This window comes from Tursiops truncatus, chromosome 3, assembly GCF_011762595.2.
Source record: "Tursiops truncatus isolate mTurTru1 chromosome 3, mTurTru1.mat.Y, whole genome shotgun sequence".
Taxonomy (NCBI): domain Eukaryota; kingdom Metazoa; phylum Chordata; class Mammalia; order Artiodactyla; family Delphinidae; genus Tursiops; species Tursiops truncatus.
Window position 1 is genome coordinate 13,573,611 of NC_047036.1, and position 19,265 is coordinate 13,592,875.

At 42.0% G+C, this 19,265-nt stretch overlaps 1 protein-coding gene across 1 annotated transcript in view; it reads right to left on the reverse strand.

The window, feature by feature from the left end:
• Nucleotides 1-509: 509 nt before the first annotated feature.
• Nucleotides 510-19,265, reverse strand: part of MARCHF11 (membrane associated ring-CH-type finger 11) — a 119,340-nt gene continuing 100,584 nt past the window's right edge. Inside the window, exon 4 of the mRNA XM_019951045.3 lies at nt 510-1,049. Within this exon, the coding sequence (XP_019806604.1) occupies nt 727-1,049 (323 nt within the window). The 3' untranslated portion in view covers nt 510-726. The remainder of the gene's footprint in view (nt 1,050-19,265) is intronic.

The window sequence follows — 19,265 nt, forward strand, 5'->3', positions numbered from 1 at the left end:
TATATGCTCTGGGAAGCCAAAAAATTTGAGTGGTTTGCTTTATTGAGATACTCACTTTATTGCGGGTCTGGAACTGAACCCACAATATCTTCAAAGTATGCCTGTAAGACTATTTTATTCCAATTATCTTTATCTTTTTACAAGCTCTCTGTACTGTTTCAGAAGTTAGAAAACAAGCCATAATTCCTAGAACTTGCATTCCTGGTGACAGGTTAATTCATCCTACACAAAAAGTCATGCTCAAGTGTGCCAACCAGCCTGAGGCATGAGGAAGACCAGTGCATCACAGAATCACCTCTGTGCTTCGCCCTTGATGGGCACTTTGGAATTTGCCCACAGCATTCTAAACTCTTCCCCATTGGTAGCATGCCTGAAAAATTACACATGGAGCAAAACGTTTGATAAAAATATATTTAAAACAAGCAAGAAAAAAATAGTTTTGACCTTAAGGATAATGTTCACCATTCTTTTAACCAAGTAGAGTTAAATAATATGTATAATGATTTCAAGTACCAACTTATAAAAGATGTGATAAATCAGAAAGCAAAGAACAGGAAGACTCTTTTTTTCAGAAAAAATGTATTTGCAATTCAAATGTTCATATAAAAAGCATAAATTTTAAAAAGTTCATAGATGTGTGTTTTTAGAAGTGCTATGGTTTTGCCATTCACTGCAATTACATTCCAAAATGTGCAGGGTGGTCCACACCGCACCTTCTTAGCTTTGTCACACTGAAGTCACTCTCATCACAACCTCCCCCGAGCTGTTATCTTCTGACAAATCTTCATGGGGCCTCATCCGATTGAACAGATGTAATAACATGTAGCCACACTGAAACCTTGGGGAGGTCAACTGTGTTGGGTGGACCAAGTTCCTGTTTCGTAGAGCCGTCAATGGCAACCATAAAGTTCTGCTTGTGGAAGACTCTCCCCGGCTACTTTCTTCGATGTCTGTGGCTTTGTCATAATTTAATACATCCCAGTGTAAGTTGACAGCTCGCCAGCGTTTAAACACTCTGTAAACTGCAGCTCCTTCATGGACAATGAGACCTAAATTTGAGGGAAAAATGAAAAAGACTGGTCATCATCAAAAGTTGAGAATGTTATTTTGTATACAAGTAAGATTAAAGATATAGTCTATTCTCTGTTACACATCATCATCAAAAACGTGGTATTCTGACTGCTCAAACACTATGTCTAATGGCAAGCTATTACCTGTATTACATAGGAGTTGTCAATATTCAAAAATAAGAATCTACTGCCATGCAGACAGTAAAGTCATCATGGGTATAAATTACTTGCTCCATTATGGCTCAGAACATCCTTAGGCATTTACGTTGTCTTAGGAGAACCATTAGGTTCGTTTCTTCATTCAGCATCTCTTTCTTGAGTGCCCACTGTGAGCCCAAGCAATGTGTTAGAGACTTGGTCCCAGTTGGCAACTTGATTTGTGAAAGAGACAAATATCAAGGTCACTGCCACCTCCCCAGCTTCTAGAACAATGTCTGACACACAGGAGATACGATCGAACCTTTTGTTATTTTTCCTCTCCTCAACAATTCAACAAATATTTATTAAGCGCCTACTTGAGAGATTTATGTATATTATCTCATTTATTTCTCACCACCCCCTTACAAATTAAGCACTAGCATGTCCCCCATTTTACAAACAAGAAGTTGCTCAAGAGCAGACAGGTGGCAGCAGTGGAACAGGGATTCAAACCCAAGCAGGCGGGCTCCAGAGGGCTCTTTGCTGCTATACAGGGAATTGATGATTCCACATTTCTGAGACGAACTTTCAGGAAAGTAAACAAAATAATACGGGAACCTTGGGGACTACAAACTAGCCAACCGTAAGTTGGATATGGTGCCCTGTCGCATGGCTCCATCTCCACCATCCACTCCAGATCCCACCATACCCTGCATTTTTCACACATTTATATTTCAATGTGTAGTCCAAAAGCTTTTGAATCTGTGACCTAATACAAAAAGGAGTTCCTGGTGGGGAGGTCCCTTCAGGTGGAAAAGTGAGGAGGAGCTTCTCTCAGAGGAATTTGCAATTCCATTGAAAGTTGGAGGAGAAGCCAATGAAGTCTTTCTGAAGAATGGAATATGGCACATAAGGAGGATGTGTCAGTTTTGACACAATCACTTTTAACCAAAATTTGAAAATGAGAAGATCTTACCACCTCCTAGCATTTAGAATCTCGGGAGTATGTCCTAGAGATGCTCTCATAAATATGAAAAAGGAAGCATGTTCAAAAATGTTTATTACATATTTGTTTGAGAAAAAAAACGCAAACAAAGAATGGACAAAGAATGGACAAATTGACAAATTTGTCAATGGACAAATGGACAAAGAATGGACAAATTGGACAATTTGTCCAAAATGGACAAATGGACAATTTGTCAATGGACAAATGGACAAAGAATGGACAAATTGTCCTGGGTGGATCCAAAGGACTATAGCAATGAAAGAGAAGGGAACAGAGTCACATGCACTAACACGGATAAATCTTAAAATAAGAGTGGAAATCTCAAAGCCACATAACAAATGAAAATTTCAGAAGTATAAATGATTGGAGTGAAGAAATACTATAAATTTTTATGGATACAGATACATATGGTTAAAATGTTAAAACGTGCATGGGAATAATAACCATTAAATTCATGATAGTGAGGGGGGGGTGAAATTGGAGAGAGGCTTCAAAGAGGGCTTTCTATTGTGCCTTTAATATCGCGGTTTTTTTAAGCTGGGTGGTGGGGATATGATGTTTAACGTGTTATTCTATATACTTTTCACGTACCCAAATAATTCATAATTTCAAAAGTTATGGAAAATTTATTAGGAAAGTTGACCTAAGATGGGTTGAAGAATAGACAACAGAAGTAGGGGAGACAAGTAAGGAGGTTACCACGTTATATGTGAGGAGCAGAGCGTTAGCAGTAAGGAGAACACAGAGAAACAAAGCAATAAACTTGTCAGAGGAAAAACTGACAGAAATTGTAAATGCAAGAAGGGGAAAAAAAAAAATCAGAGGCTCACATTTTTAAGGCTAGAAGCCTGGGTGACTGAAAGGATGATAGTAACCTTCCCAGAGGTATAATGAGTACGGGTTTTGAACAAGTTTTTATTGAGGAGATTCTTTCTTTTTTTTTTTTTTTTTGTCAATTAAAACAATGCCACAGAGATGATGGAGATACCAAGTCTTTGAAAAATCACACCTACCTAATATGAGAATTTAAATTTTACATCTATCCCTTACCAGGAGATAAACGTCTGGCACACGTGACTTAAGAGCATTCCAAAGATACTAACATAGGCCACTAAAAAATGCATATGCTCTAATAGATAAAAACGTCTTAAGCCCAATTTTTGTACATCACCAAAATAATGAGAAGTAATGTAAACTTCTGCTAATCATAGCAATTCAATGGTTTGATTCCTTTTTCCTAAAGAATAATCAGAGTTGACCCAACTGACCAGATGTTTTGGGGAAACAGTCAGAATTATAAGTCAAGACTACCAGAATTTAATTGGTAATTCTAATATTAGCTTTTTGAAATCTCCCTGGCTAATGATTTAACTTTTCTGGTTCTGTTTTTCCTCCTTAAAATGCAATTGGAATGCCTAATCTATACATTCAGTGGGATGGTATGAAGATAAATTGGAATTCATGAACTATAAAGCACTCAGATTTCTTTGGAGATGGTAACTATCTAAATACAAGACATTATTATTGATTAAAAAATCAATAGTGAATCTATGTGGTGAGAAGCATTCATTCACACTAATCATAAGACTATTACAGTCTGCAACAGGTTCATTCTTGTTAAGTGCAGTGATGGGGGGCTGACTTCACCAGGGGAAACCACTTGTTTCACAGGATCCTCTTCTTTTTTTTTTAGTGATTTCCTTTGAAAGGCCAGAAATCAGATCATTTACTCAAGCTGAAAGTCATTTTCTGGGAATATATTCCTGGTAGCACTTTTCTAAATATTATACATAAATCTACCCAACGTGTAGAAATAAATCCCATAGGTCTTTATAGTACATTTTGAACTAAATTTAAAGAAAGAGAACTACTTGAAGTTCTCATGAAGACATAGTCCTCCTGAATTTCCAGCTCCATGTGCTGCTTCTTCATTGCATTCAGGTTATGAGTGACATTTAGACTTTGCTTTATTCCCCCGTGAAAGTTTGGAATTACTCCTCATCCTCTAGAGGCTTAAATTTTACTGAAATAGGAGGAACCCCATCTCACCCTCCTTTGTAATGTAAACTTTTCCCCTTTTCCTTAAGATTTTTCTGGGGCAGTGGCAAATGCCATTTGTACTAGTGGTTATGAGAAGACTTGACTACTGTGATCATTGAAATCCAGAGGTAAGGATTCATTTAACTCTAGTACAATGTGTTGAGAATCTGGCTATTAAAAATCGTACTGCCCTCCTGTCTTACTGATGATAGGTCCCCTCTTGTTTCGTATCTGATCAGTTCACATCCTTGAGTAGCCTTCACTCTCTGTGTAATACCTCAAGTTAAGCCTTAAAATGAATCTGTCACCTTGACATTTCAGGTCATAGGAAGACAGGCTTGGATTTGCTTCATCTGAGTCACTAACTCTGAAGGGAAAAGCAATTATAATTTCTATAAAATGTAAATATTAAATGTTACTTGCTACATTATTAATGGCAAAGGTGTCAACAAGGTGTGATTCATGGGAACTTGGGGTTTTGAAACTTGAGGACTGTGTGTGTGTAGGTGTCCCTGTGTGTGCAGTTGGTTGTTTCTTATCATTTTCTTGCCAGTAACATTAATTTGAGCATTCCCTTATTGATGTGCAAAGGAACATTTTTGTTAGGGAATAATCTTTAACGACAGAGCAGGTTTAAGTATTTTTTGGTTTCATTGAAATAAGAGCACAGTGTTTATGTAAGTAAAATATATCCCAAATTTGGAAATGGTGTGTTAGTTGAAATTCTTACAAGGTAGTAGAAAATGGGCTAACTACCCATGAAATAATGGGAAGACTCTCAAGGTACACAGACTCACGCATGTGCATGTGTGCGCACACTCACCAGTTGTCTATGTTTATTTCAATATAGACAAATGGTGTGTTACAATTAACAGAGACTTGCAAAATTTATGTTCAAATACAAACAAATGTTGATATTAGCTACCAAACCACCAGTCTAACCATTTCACTTCTTGTGTTGCTTGTTTCAGCTTTTGTTTGAATAGATTTGGTCATTTTTCATAATTTAAAAACTAAATTGTTATCAAGGATCTGTTCTGTGCCAAGTGCTTTCACATGCACAATTTTCATTTAATCTTGACTGCGACTCTACAAATATATATTATTGAATAGTTTCATAGTTAAGGAAATTGAGACCTAGAGAGATTTAGCCAATTGTCCAACATTATGAAGATATCAGCTCTGAGAAGGAAGCCCCAAAATTTGTCTATATGTAAACCTTGAGTGCTACAGTGCTATTCATTCTAAATATCCAGGGGATGGCAGCCTCTCCTAGTCACAGAATGACCAACTGAAAGAGATATTGCTATGGACTGAATGTTTGCATCTCCCCCAAATTCATTTGTTGAAGCCCCAATCTGCAACATGATGGTATTTGGAGGTAGGAGGTAATTCATGAGGGTGATTAATGCCTTTATAAAAATTGGGAGAGACATAAGTTTTCTCTGTGTGTGTGTGTGTGTGTGTGTGTGTGTGTGTGTGCATGCACCAAGGAAAGGCCATGTGACAATATAACGAGAAGATGGCTGTCTGCAAACCAAGAAGAGAGCCCTCACCAGACTGAATGTGCCAGCACCTTGACTTTGGACTTCCCACAGCCTTCGGAACTGTAAGAAATAAATGTTTATTGTTTAAGCCACCCAGGCTGTGGTATTTCGTTAGAGCAGCTCAAACAGGCTAAGACAGACCTGGTATAAAAACTACATCATCCTCATTTAAAATATGAGTAAATTAAGCCCCGGAGACTATGATTTGGGCAAAGTTATACAATTAGTTGCCATCTTTAATATCCTTGTGTGTCACTGACACTGTTTCATCTCTAGGAGTGCCAATAAAACAGTGCCTTCCATCTGTCCCCATCCTAGGAGAGAAAAGGGTTGAGGAACCTCATATGAAGGCAACACTGTAAGTGGTGAACACTCCATCTGGTAAGCTGCACTCATCCTGAGCTTTCCCAAGAAATGTAAGATCCTGATAACACAGCCTAAATGCCTGTGTGCTGTTCAATCACAGAGACCCTTGGGAAAGCTAAAGAACTCGCAGCTCGCAGCGGATATTTGGCCAGAAAAGGCTCTCTTGATTGTGTGAAAATGTCTAAGATTTCTCAGTTAAATTTAACCATTCTCCCTGGCCAAGATTCTCATTCTCATTCTCCCTCTCTCCCCCTACCTCTCTCAGTGAGTTTCATTCTGGAAAGTCAGCGTGCACCAGAGCGGAATGGTGACTTTGGGGCCCCTATGGTTACAGTTAAGAAGAACAGGGCTTCCCTGGTGGCGCAGTGGTTGAGAATCCGCCTGCTAATGCAGGGGACACAGGTTCGTGCCCCGGTCCGGGAAGATCCCACATACTGCGGAGCAACTAGGCCCGTGAGCCATGGCCGCTGAGCCTGCGCATCCGGAGCCTGTGCTCTGCAACAAGAGAGGCCGCGACAGTGAGAGGCCCGCGCACCGTGATGAAGAGTGGCCCCTGCTTGCCGCAACTAGAAAAAGCCCATGCAGAGAAACGAAGACCCAACACAGCCAAAAATAAATAAATAAATAAAATTCAAAAAAAATAAAAGAAGAACAGATTAGAGAAGATTAGAGTCAACCTCATAAAGTGGCTCCATTTTTTAGTCCTTAATTCCCACTGGAACTTGGGGAAGACCAGAGTGTGGTTGCACAAAAGAGGGTTAACTAAATGCGACTGTGGCCCAAGATACCCTTTGTTGGGAATCATCATTGCTAGAATGTAATCAAACGCGTGAATCCTCCTGGCACATCTTCCCAAGATACTCTACATTTAAATGCCCAACCATTATGGAAACTTAGTAAGTGTAGAGGTGATCACTTTAAAAGTTACTCTTCCATTGTTGAATCTTGTTAATATGAATCCTGAAGAAATAACCACAAGTCATTTCTATATACACTGAATGGTTTTTGTTGGGACTCAACTATATATGAAGCTTAAAGTAAAACAAAAACCAGGAAAGAAAAAAAAAGCAAAAATATAAAACTTAAAGAGAGATATAAAGATTGAAAGACAATACATATTCCATTACAGAAATCACTAAGCTCACAAAAGAAAGCTATCATCAGCTGATATCCTAAAATCTAGGCCTCTGCAAACTACAGTATCCTGATTATACATGGGGATTTTTGTGAAACATATTTCCAATATTGCCCATCAGAACAAATAAAGAAAAGAAATATCCTGCATAAAATGTACTTATATCTCTAAAAGATGAGTTGATTCTTCTATTGTTGAATATTTTATATATATATATATAAAATAAGAACCAAGTTGAGAATGGCAGGTTGGTCATCAAAGTTTAAAGCTCAGGGGTTCAAACACAGATTCATCATTAGCATTGGTAGTAAGATCTGCTTTGCTAAGAAATGTGATAAGGACAACGAATTATTCAGAAACTTTCCACAACATGAAAACCCTTGACACTAGGGGCTGGCTAGTTTCCAAATATGGATGATCTAATCCACCTCACCCCCAACGTAAAGAACAGCACACATGAAGAAATGATTATGACAACGATTATGACAACAGAGACTAAATGACCGTTTCTCTGAGAGCACACCAAAGGAAATTCATGGTGTTTGTTTTACAACACTGCCACCCTCTATGTCTCCCTCTCTCCACTCAATGAAATCTGCCGTCATCAGCCTGGTTGCAAAGAACACATTTGTGCTGTTCCTTCAATGCTGAGGACCAACACTGCCTGGGCACAGAACAAGATGCAAAGGCAAATTTTAACATGGAGTGTAACCTCTCACTAGTCGGCAGTGAGGGAAGCACCCCCTTTTCTAGAAGGTCTTGACATAGGTTGGATCTGGTTCTTAACCTACCATCTTTATTTCAGTTAATGATCATCCCCCAAGTCAGTTAAGCTGAAACCCAAGAATCACCTAGACTAGTCTATCCTCTTGCATGAAATTCTGCTAATTCTCTCTTCTTAGCAAATCTGAGATGAAACCATGAAACACAGAATCATCTCTCCGTGACCCCAACCAGTCATGTGCTCCCTGAGGACAGGAACCCTATTCCTACTTCAATTACTGTCATGAATCCAATAGTCACAAAATGACGGTGCCCAGGCCAAAAGCCTAAGAGGCAGACATGGATTCCTCTCTTCTATTTCCAGGCAAAACAGGAGAATTAAAAAAATGCTGTCCATTTATCTGACCACTTGCTCTTCTGAGAAGCCAATCCATCAATCAATTATTTTAATGAATTTTTTTATTCCTTAGTAGAGAGGAGATTCCGCTGAACTTTCAATTACTAGCCCTGGAGCACAAATCTACCATAGGCATATTCACAGAATATTCCTCAAAAGCTGCAAACTTGTTATACATTATAAAATACATGATATGTTAATTTTTTAAAAAAAGGATTAAAAGAATTCACTGGAGAGAAGAATTGTTATATTATCTAAGTTTCCATCCAAAAGGGCTTGAGGAAAAAAAGATCTATGGATATGATTATTTCAATAAAAGAAATAAAGGAATGAGTCCAATACTTTTATAGGTAATAAAGGTATCCTAGAGTTCCCCTGTAACTGGGAGCATGATTTAGAATCAGTTTAATTTCAGCTGAATGCAACTCCAATTCATGGACAGATGGAACACCTGGTAGCAAAGAGTAACATCATATCACAGAGATGAGAAGTTGTCAAATGTAGTCACTGAATTTCAAAATTAGGAAATATTGGGTATGATTTAACCCAACCTGTTCACATGGGGGGGGATGAAGTCTCTGAGGCCCAGAGAAGTGACACGGCTTGACCAACGGGCCACAGTTAAGTGTCCAAGCCCAGAATCAGAGCCAGACCCCTGACGCCTGATCCAATGCACTCCCTCTGCAAGAACTCATATCTCAGGAGCCACCCCTGGCTGAAGCCGGTCCTCGCTAGTGTCTATTTGGCCCATGGGATATTATACTGACTATGAAGTAGACAGAATCAAAATCTCTTTTCAGACTAAGATGGTCAGTTCTCCTCTGGCCTTTATTCTAAAGTGTGCATTGCAGCATCTGGATGGTAGATGGGAGTGATCCTCCCAGTTTATAAAATAAATAACTCTGCAAACCTCAATATTACAGTATTTGGTTAAAAAGCCTATCAATGTCTATCTTCTGGGTTAATTAATGCCTCAAGGATTGGGAATCTACTTTGGTAGATTTCCATTTGTTTCCCACACTCTGGACCAAAGCCAGTTCTTAGAAGGAGTTTATTAGTGGACTTTTCCTAGTGGCAAGTCAAGATATGTACAACTAATGTTCCCTTCCATCTCCAATGGATAAACTGTCTACTCCAAACTTGCAGATTATGATTTTATTAATCTTTGGGGTAAACAATACATGTATTGATTGTTCCATTTCAGGGGTGAGAACAGCATTTTAAAAGTTTTAATTGATCTAATTAAAACCTGTGGGCTTCCCTGGTGGCGCAGTGGTTGAGAGTCCGCCTGCCGATGCAGGGGACACGGGTTCGTGCCCCGGTCCGGGAAGATCCCACATGCCGCGGAGCGGCTGGTTCCGTGAGCCACGACCGCTAAGCCTGCGCGTCCAGAGCCTGTGCTCCGCAACGGGAGAGGCCACAACAGTGAGAGGCCTGCGTACCGCAAAAAATAAACAAACAAAAAAACCCCAAAAACCTGTTTCTCTCTGGACCTGCTATTTCACATTTGTTGGCTTTGCTTTTCATTTCTCTTAAATCACACAGACTGTGGGTAAAAATTCCAAACAGAAGCAGCCATCTCAGCATAAGTACAGTTTCTAACTCTCTGAATTCATCCACATAACATCAGTAAGATTTTTAATTGAAAAAGCAATAAAAATTTTTATCCTGAATATAAAAATGCTCAGACCTTAAGTTTCCTTAATATTCTATTCTGTGATCTAGCAAGAAAATTCAAGGTTGAGATGTGATTCTTTACATAAATTATTCTTATCAAGAAACTGTTTCACTCAGAACAATGCAAAGAGAGAGATATGGCTTTGGGTATGGTATATTTTCCATTCTCTTTACTAATGTTTCTGTATGTTGTGGTTCTATGAATTTACAATACATAAAGGCTTCACAAAACAGCTACATTACTTTGGGTTTCTAAGGAAAATTTTTTCTCTATTTCTGATCTAAAATCAGTAGTTGAAGAAAGTATTTATTCCTGATTCCGTGCCTTAGGTGTTCGAGACAGCAACTGACGAAGTAGTTTCACTTTATTGAATAGACAACATTTTGTAAGTTAGCCATTTGAGCTCACCGTATAAGGAGATAGATGATAGAATTAATCACATAAATAGTTTTACACAGGCTCTGGAGCCGCAGTGTCCGGAGTCCAATCTTGGGTCCCTCTTCCAATCTGTGTGACCTCCGGAAACTGGTTAACGGCACCTTAGTTTTCTCATCTCTGAGGTGAGGAGAACAGTACCTACACCTCATTGGGGTGCTGTGAGGACTGAGTGTGAAAATGCAGGTAAAGTGCTTAGAATGTTGCCTGGGCCAGGGTAAACACACTCTTAGTCATCACTGGAGATTTGATTTTAAAACCTCCTTTCAACGTATTTGGAAGCAGCTGAAAACATATACAGGCTCCACTTCTCTGCTCCTCTGTGTGCTTCCTCATGACCCCAGAGAAACCCTGGCAGCGTGCCGCAGTCCCACATCCTCCGTGCGCTACGTAGGAGCATCGTTTAGAAAAATCACGTTCACACTCTCCGTCGTGAGAAAGTTCTTTGTTGCAAAATAGCGTGAAGCCAGGAGGCTCCCAAAGAGGTCGGTGCCAGTTCTGAAGAAGAATCTCCAGCTTCTCAGGTTAAGGGAGCTGTGTCATCTTGTCATGGTTCCCATTACCACGGTCTACTCTGCTTTCTCTTCCAAGGAAAACGTCCCATGTCCAAGTTGAATTGGCCTCTTTAAGAACCTCATTTTAGAGTAGCCTAGGGATGTACTCAGATCTCTCTAAAGTATTTGCAATTGTTCCAGCCCTCACGTGTTTAGAAATCACACAACCACTCTCGTGGAAAACAGTAAAGACAAAGAAAGAGTGAAGTCGCGCAAATCACACGTGCGCGCGAATGTGCGAACGCTCACATACAGAGCGAAGCCACAAGGGGTGTCCCCTCCTGATGCCTCAGCTGACCCCTACAATCTCAGATGATTTGTCCCCTGGCTCCTGGATCTCCTCAGCCCCACAGACCCACACTCCTCAGGTCCATGTGGAAGACTTGACCATGACCTGACCTGCATAACCCTTGCCCTCCGCTGTCCCTCCTTCACTCCACCCCGGGCCTTTCCCTTCCAGAAACTGGTCCAAGTGCAAAAGCCCTGACACTGTACCAGCACTGCCGACAACCACCACCTCCACTGCTTCTCACTCACCCGCTTTCTTCCTTTCAATGAGTGCACCCGTTCTACTTCCTGAAGACCTCGAGCCCCTCTATTGGGCAATCTTTCTCCACTCTGCCAGCTTCTTTCTGGCTCTGGTTGCTTCCCCAGCCACCGAGAAAGCAACGCCATCCTGTAATCGTCCTCCACCACTCAAGGTGAAGGGCAAGGTTCATCTCGCTGCTGGTCTCCCAGCAGCTCTGTATATAAAACCTCATCTTAGCCCAGTCTCACCATTTCACCGCTCTGCACTCACTCTCAGCGCTAGTGGGTAAGAATACACAGCCTCATAGCCCTGGATGTTGGGGCCACCCCCAGCCCAGCCTCGGGAGGGCACGCAATCACGCCCAGTGGTTTTTCATGTCTCCTGGCTCAGCTCCCCTCCCCAAAGCCCTGCGCTGCTGTCATTTTTAATTCTCTCCACAGACTCCTGTCCCCAGGCTGTGCCTTCCCTGTCTCCACAGATGACCATACTATCTGCCTGCCTGAAAAAGGGGAGATCTTTGGCAAGGAGGACCATCCACTCACCCTCCCAGAGCAGCGTGTGCAGCATCTCCAGCTGCACCCGCCCTCTCCTCCCCCCCCATCTCAGGGGTGAGGGCGCCCTTCCTGTGCAAGACACGGACCCCTCCCCTGTGTGCTGGGCTCTATCTCCGCACCTCAGGGGCATCAAGGTGTCCCCTCCCACCTGGATCTTCAACCTGCCTTCTGATTTCTTCTGGGTCTGTCTTCTCAGCATTTTGCTCAAACCTCGCTCCACCATTAAAACAAATAAACAGGAACTTTCCTCAATTCTACACCCACCCCCCAGATTCTACCCTCATTTAACTGTGCCCCTTTTCCGCCAAGACTTATGAACTTACATTTTGAGCCCCTTCTGCCTATCCCAGCCATTCTCAGCAATCTTGTGTCTGTCCACCGAACCCCCGTATTGCCAGATCCAGTGATACGTTTTTGTCTGGATTTCACCTGCTCTTGGTAAGGCATCTGGCACTGTTGGCCACTTGCTCCTCTGCCGCGGTCCCTTCCTCCCCTCGCCCGGCCCCACTCCCTCCTCCTGTGGCCGCTTTCCCCTCTCTGCCTGCTCTGTGTCTCACTGTGCTCCGCAAACTGCTGCTCATATCACCCAAATCACTTGCCCTCGCAGACGCTGGTTTCAACCACCAGATACAAACCCCCGGCTCAACTTTCCAACCCTAAGTATGATTAACCTTCCCCCACCTGCACTCACATACATTTCTCTCCTGGCACTTTCCACGTTGTATTTTATTTTATTTTTTATTTTTTTGGCATTACACGGGCCTCTCACTGTTGTGGCCTCTCCCGTTGCGGAGCACAGGCTCCGGGCGCGCAGGCTCAGCGGCCATGGCTCACGGGCGCAGCCACTCCGTGGCATGTGGGATCCTCCGGACTGGGGCCCGAACCCGTGTCCCGTGCATCGGCAGGCGGACTCTCAACCACTGCGCCACCAGGGAAGCCCTCCAGGTTGTATTTTAATTGCTTATTTCCCTGACTGTCTCTTGTCAGCAGCTGGAGAGCAGGGAGGATGCTATATTCCAAAAGCTTTTCTGCAAAGGCCCAGATAGTAAATATTGTAGGTCATGCACACATCATGGTCCCTCTTTGATGAGGTTGCAAGCACTCACTGACAACATATCAGTGAATGGATATGACTGGGTTCCAAGAAAACTTTTTTTATGGCCACTGAAATTTATATATGATATAATTTTCATAGGCAGTGAAATAATATTCTTCTTTTAATGTTTGTTTGACCATTTCAAAATCATTCTTAGATCATGGATTATACAAAAACAGGCAGCAGACTGTGAACTACTTGTATTTCTATCCTGTACTTTATTATTGGGACACAATAAATACCCAGTGAATGCTGGCCTAATAGATGACTAATACTTATTTGGCTAAACCGCCCCAATTGAGACAGGCTGAAAGATTCACACTATTTCCTATGGAGGAAAGAAAAGTTAACAATAACAACATATTTGGTCTGCTGCTCGGCTTATCATGTCCATGTTTCTCCAAAAGAACTTGAACTGTACAAGGTCACAAGAGGGGAAGGTTTGGGGTTGCGTTTTCTCCCCCAGGAGGAGGCCTGAAGAGTTAACTCACTTTGAGAGACCATTTCAGGCACAGCCTTGAGGACAAGTAGGAAAAGCAAGTTCCTTTCTGCTTTCTCTCCGGGGGTTTTAAAGGCAGCGATACCACTAATAACAAACTATGATAATAATCTTTGGAAAAGTTGGTAAACATCAGTGTGATCAAGGCACAGGATAGCCTATAATTTGTACTTCCAGAGTAAAGAGATAATAACGGCCTGCTTCTCAAAGCATATAAAGGGTAAAGCTCTGTTCTTTCTCTAACGATGCTGAATTACAAGGGCCCATTCTGCCTCTCCGTCCAAGGGGCCTGGCTAGATTCTACGTGAAGCTGGGGCACTTCCTGGGGCATCAAGCCCACGAACACATTCTGAGATCAGGAAATAATGATCTGTGCTTGTAAAGGAATTCTGCTCTAAGGAACGATTCCAAACAAGCCAGGAGAGCATCCGAATCTGGTAACAGGCACGGCTGCAAGGATGACAGACCAACCAGCGCGGCCCACCTCGCAGCCCAGTCCCGGCCTGGGAGGAAGCTTGAAGGGAAACCCAGAGGGGCTCTGGGCCAGAGTAGAAGGCCTCTGTCCAGCTGCTGGGAAAGGGTCTCCCAAGTGGCCAAACTGAGAGGCTGGAGGGACGTTGGTCCCCGATCAAATGAGAGATCAGGAAATTGAAGCAGGAAATGGAGCAGAGGTGGCTGACAGTCCTCTCCCGTCTGGAGGGAAAACTGTGATAGGACGATTCAAAAAGGAAACACCGGGCTAATCGACTTCCTTAGTTATTTTGCCAGACACCGTTCAAGCTGAGCTGCTTTTTTCTCACGCCTTATATGATTCACGCAGACTCACCCACATCCGTGCTTCCTATGAAACTCAGAGTGAGACAAGGGCAACACCACCTCCCCTCATCCGCTGCAACCTAAAGCGCCAACCAGGCACTCGCGCAGCCTTCTGCGTCTCCCCCCAGCCCCCCGCCTCCCCTCCGTGGCCGAATGTGGACCCACTGACGTCCAAGCTCCGTTTTCCTGAGTGATCCCAGTGGCTCAGATCCCAAACCTGGTGGTAGTGGTGGTGACTGGGGTGGGAGCGGGTGGAGTGTGATGAAAGGTGGGCTCCGCCCACCAAAAAAATCTACTTTACGTAGATTTGAAATCTTACGATCAAACTCCCTGACAATTTTAAATGAGTTGGCGCTGTACCATTTGGCGGTCCTGAGAAGAGGTGTCCCCACTTCCCAGAGAGAAAGTCTCTTCGATGCGGAGACGCCCCATGTCAGGTCACACTGGACTGACTCCGTGGTCTAGGCTGTCCCCTGGGAGGGCTGAGAGGTCTGTCCAACATCCACAACCCCTTCTGTGAAACAGAGCGCCCCACAGGCCCTAGAGAGTGTGGTAAGCTTGAGTGTTCTCTCGGTAATTTTACATTTTTCTCCTGGAACTATTTGATAACTTTTATATTTGCCCATAAATATGCTGCAGCTTAAAAAAAATGCTATCTCTCTATCACGACCCGGGAGCTGAACTTTTTATAAATCTCGCCAACTGCTGTCCTTTCAATCACACATCTGTATGGTAATGACCCTGTGTGACAAGGTAAGAAGCAGAAGCCCTCTGGAGGGCGCTCCCCAGCAAACCCATTTTTCTCTGCTCTAAGTTACGGCATGTTTCAATTCCAATGTTACTTTCTTTCAGTAAATATGTTTTTCACCTAAAACACTTTAAGAAATATTGTCACCTTCTGAATCATGCTAGGAGATGCCAGCGAGCATGGACAATTTTAAACAGGGGATGGTTTCAATGTCATTTATATTTTGTTTGGAACGCATTAGAATTTTCTTCCCTTAGTTGATTCACTTTCTTACGCTTTGCTTATGCTAATTGGGTTATACGTGTTGAAAATGAGCCACAGGAAGGAAGATGACCTAAATGCACCATTTTAGGCGGAAGTAACCCTGGCATTCAATAGACAACTGGTCATCCTCCATGGCAAGGACTCATTTGTGGTAACCAAGACTCTGATTATCCTGAAATTCTTTGTCAAACTTCTTCACCTTTCCTCATATAATATCAAAAAAATAGAAAATGTACACTTTACATTTCACATTAATAAAATGTTAAATCATGTGTTACTGTTAGCTGCTCTATATGGAGAAAAAAATAGCAAAGTAAAGCAATACCAAAAGCAAGAGAGAATTACCGTGTCTTTTTTTTTCCCGGTACGCGGGCCTCTCACTGTCGTGGCCTCTCCCGTTGCGGAGCACAGGCTCCGGACGCGCAGGCTCAGTGGCCATGGCTCACGGGCCCAGCCGCTCCGCGGCATGTGGGATCTTCCGGGACCGGGGCACGAACCCGTGTCCCCTGCATGGTCAGGCGGACTCTCAACCACTGCGCCACCAAGGAAGCCCTACTGTGTCTTTTAAAAAGTAAATATAGGTCTTATATCACTAATCCAAAACCATAGGAATAGGTTGTATTTATCTATTGTTCTAAAGTTCTATAATGAAATGTGAATAAAAGTTACCAACTGGTAACTCTAGATAGTTTTCTTACATGTGCCTAAGTAGCTTTAGCTTGGTATATTACCAACTGTGAAAAACAGATTTTCAAAAGGGCCATGATATATATAAGAATTTATCTGAATTTTAAAAAAATTATTTAGATTTGAAACTTAGGAAAAGAAAACTTCATGTTGAAGAGTATGAGATTTCTGCAGAAGAAACATTCTTCAATACTGACTATAATTGATACAGAAAGAAGAAGAAACTTTGATCAGATCCTCGTCCTAGTATACCTCAGGTTATTTTTGAATACCATACTGAAATACCGGATCTGCGCTATGAACACTGCACTGATTCTTTTAGAAGATAAAATCCAGCAGGGGTGGTCCAGATCACTGCCTCTCAAAACCCCTGGCTTCGCCAGCACGTTTAGGAGCTCTGGGGTCAGTTTCTCCTACCTATTATACTGTTGACACGGAGGGGATTTCAATTTTCAATCTCTTCTTTTCATGTAGTAAATGCTCCCTGAAATTGCTTTAAGAAAAATTGCTTCCCTCTGTCGCACGGCTCTGTGGCTAAAGTACCGATTCTGTTATTGCTGGATCTTCTGATTATTCTATTTCTCAAATTCAAGTGCAAGCATGCAGAACAGAAGAGGTACACACACACACACAGGAAACAAGCAGCAACCAAAAGTACCTCTCAGGGCGCTTTTGAAATAATGAGATAAAGTATAAGATGGTTGTTTATGCCGTCCTGCTTTAGAAAGCTTCACGTGGCATCCCTGGTGTCCCCCAGAGATGCCAGGCAGGATGAGCTGCATAGCAGCAAGGCTCACTCTTACTTTCTTACATAAAATTGCCCCGCAAACCTAAATTGTCAGAGAATGGATTTTTAAGAAAACCACTAGAATGGGGTTAAATACAGTCCAAGCTACAAATGTCAAAAAGCAAACTGTGAAAAAGATTTGGAGGATACACATCAAAATGTTGAGAGGGGACATTTCTGCAAAGGAAGTGACATAACAAAAGGGAAATGGTCTTTTTAAAAACGTTACATATTTCACAGTTGTAAACACAAAATATTTTAAATTTGAATAGGCATATATTTATACTGTGCGGACAATTAAGAAAATCTTTAAAAAAAAACAAAAGTAATTCAAGTTTTTAAATTTTGTAGCCATAACCAGTTCCTTCCCTCACCATCCCAGGGAAGATACAAATATTTTCCCGACGCAGTTTTGGCACTAACTTGGAGTGTTAATGTGATTAGGTATAGGCACTGCTACCTCTGTTTCGGGAATCCCACTAACATAATAGGGTTTTCGTTTTAGTTTGTTGCTCCTACAAAGAGACTGAACTCACCTCATGAGGTTCCACCAGACACTGACGAGACTTGGTAAACTGCCCTCACCTTCCAGAGGCAACGTAATCAAATGACCCCCCGTCCTTATGGCTGAGTCTTACTTAGCCCCTCATTTCTGTGAGTCATTCACAAACGTATTCCTCTCGTGGCCCAAGCTTCCCTTGAGTTACACGGCCGATGGAAGTGTTTTATGTGCAAAGTGTGGAGCTGAGACCCAGGTCCTGTGCCCGGAGCCTTCCGCCAGGCATTTGCTTTTCATTTCTAAGTTTGCTAATCTTTCTTTGTCCGCTGTGCAAATCTTCTTAGGGAGCCAATGCAGGTCTGCTGTGATTATTACTTCTCCCTAAGTTGCTGACCCTGGGCTACAACATCTTGGTGATTTAAATCCTTTATATTAGTTTTCCTGGTGCACAATCATAGCCTGAATGCCATCTATGTAAATATTTATAAGAGCGCCACAAACATAATACAAAGTTATATCTCTTTGTACTTCCATTTCCTTAAGACGTCTCCCTCTTACAGCTCCCTGTTTATCTCTTGACCACCACCCTCTCACCTTTAACACCCTTCTCCTAACCCTCTTGAACTCATTTTCACTTTATTCATCTCTCATGGAACAGAGTTACTTTATCATTTAGGAAATACAGCCTGTTTATATAGACAAGGTGAAACTTGTTCATCAAACCCTCACACATTTACCATTCCATCATCTAGAAATCTGTCCAATATGGTAGCCACTAGCCACATATGACTGAGTTAAATTTAAATTAATTTAAATAAAATTAAATTAAAGATTCAGTTTCTCATTCTCACTAACTACATTTCAAGTGCTCAACAGCTTAATGTAGCTAGTGTCCATGGTATTGGACAACACAGATATACAACATGTTCATCATTGCAGAAAATTCTGTTGGACAGCCCTGATCTAGGTATTTGAACAATAATGGTACCTAGACCCTTGGGATAATTCAAACTTTAATAGTAAGAAGAAACTGGATCTTGGGAAAGCAGAATATGTTTTACATAAAAATAAATGAAAGCAACAAACAAATTTACTTTGCCTGGAAATAAGTAAATTTCCCCAAGTAAATAAATTTTCTACAAATCTTTACTTTTCTATTTAACAATCCAATAAAAATCTCTTCCTAAACATTACATGCACTGGCTGGATTATAACATATTTTTGGTTCTGCAATGGTCCTCAGTGGATTCGCAGAATTCTTTTTTAAGAAGAACATTTACGAAGCTGTCAATCTGCTCCTCGTTTAGGTACAAACAAGTTTGAAAAGCTTGGATGAACAGGAATACGGGAATGTTTGCAACTACTTTAAAGCCCTCTGTATGGGGAGCCAATCTTACATCCTCCAATGGTGACAGCGGGGCCATCTCCCCACTTGCCAAGCATCTCTTCATCCATCAGCCTGCTTGGCTATCACTTCCCCCATGAAATCTGCCTGAAAATGTTCCCTCCCTGCATAAAACAGCCAGCATCAATCTCCCCCTGCTTTGTCCAACGACCATTTCCTGTGCATATGTCCATCACTCTGCACATCCAGCTGAATTCTAGTTATTTCCACGTCTGTCCTGCTCTTGTGGCTGGGAGCCCTTAGGGGGACAGGAAAGTGACCGACTCTCATCTGCATCCCCAGCACTTAGTAC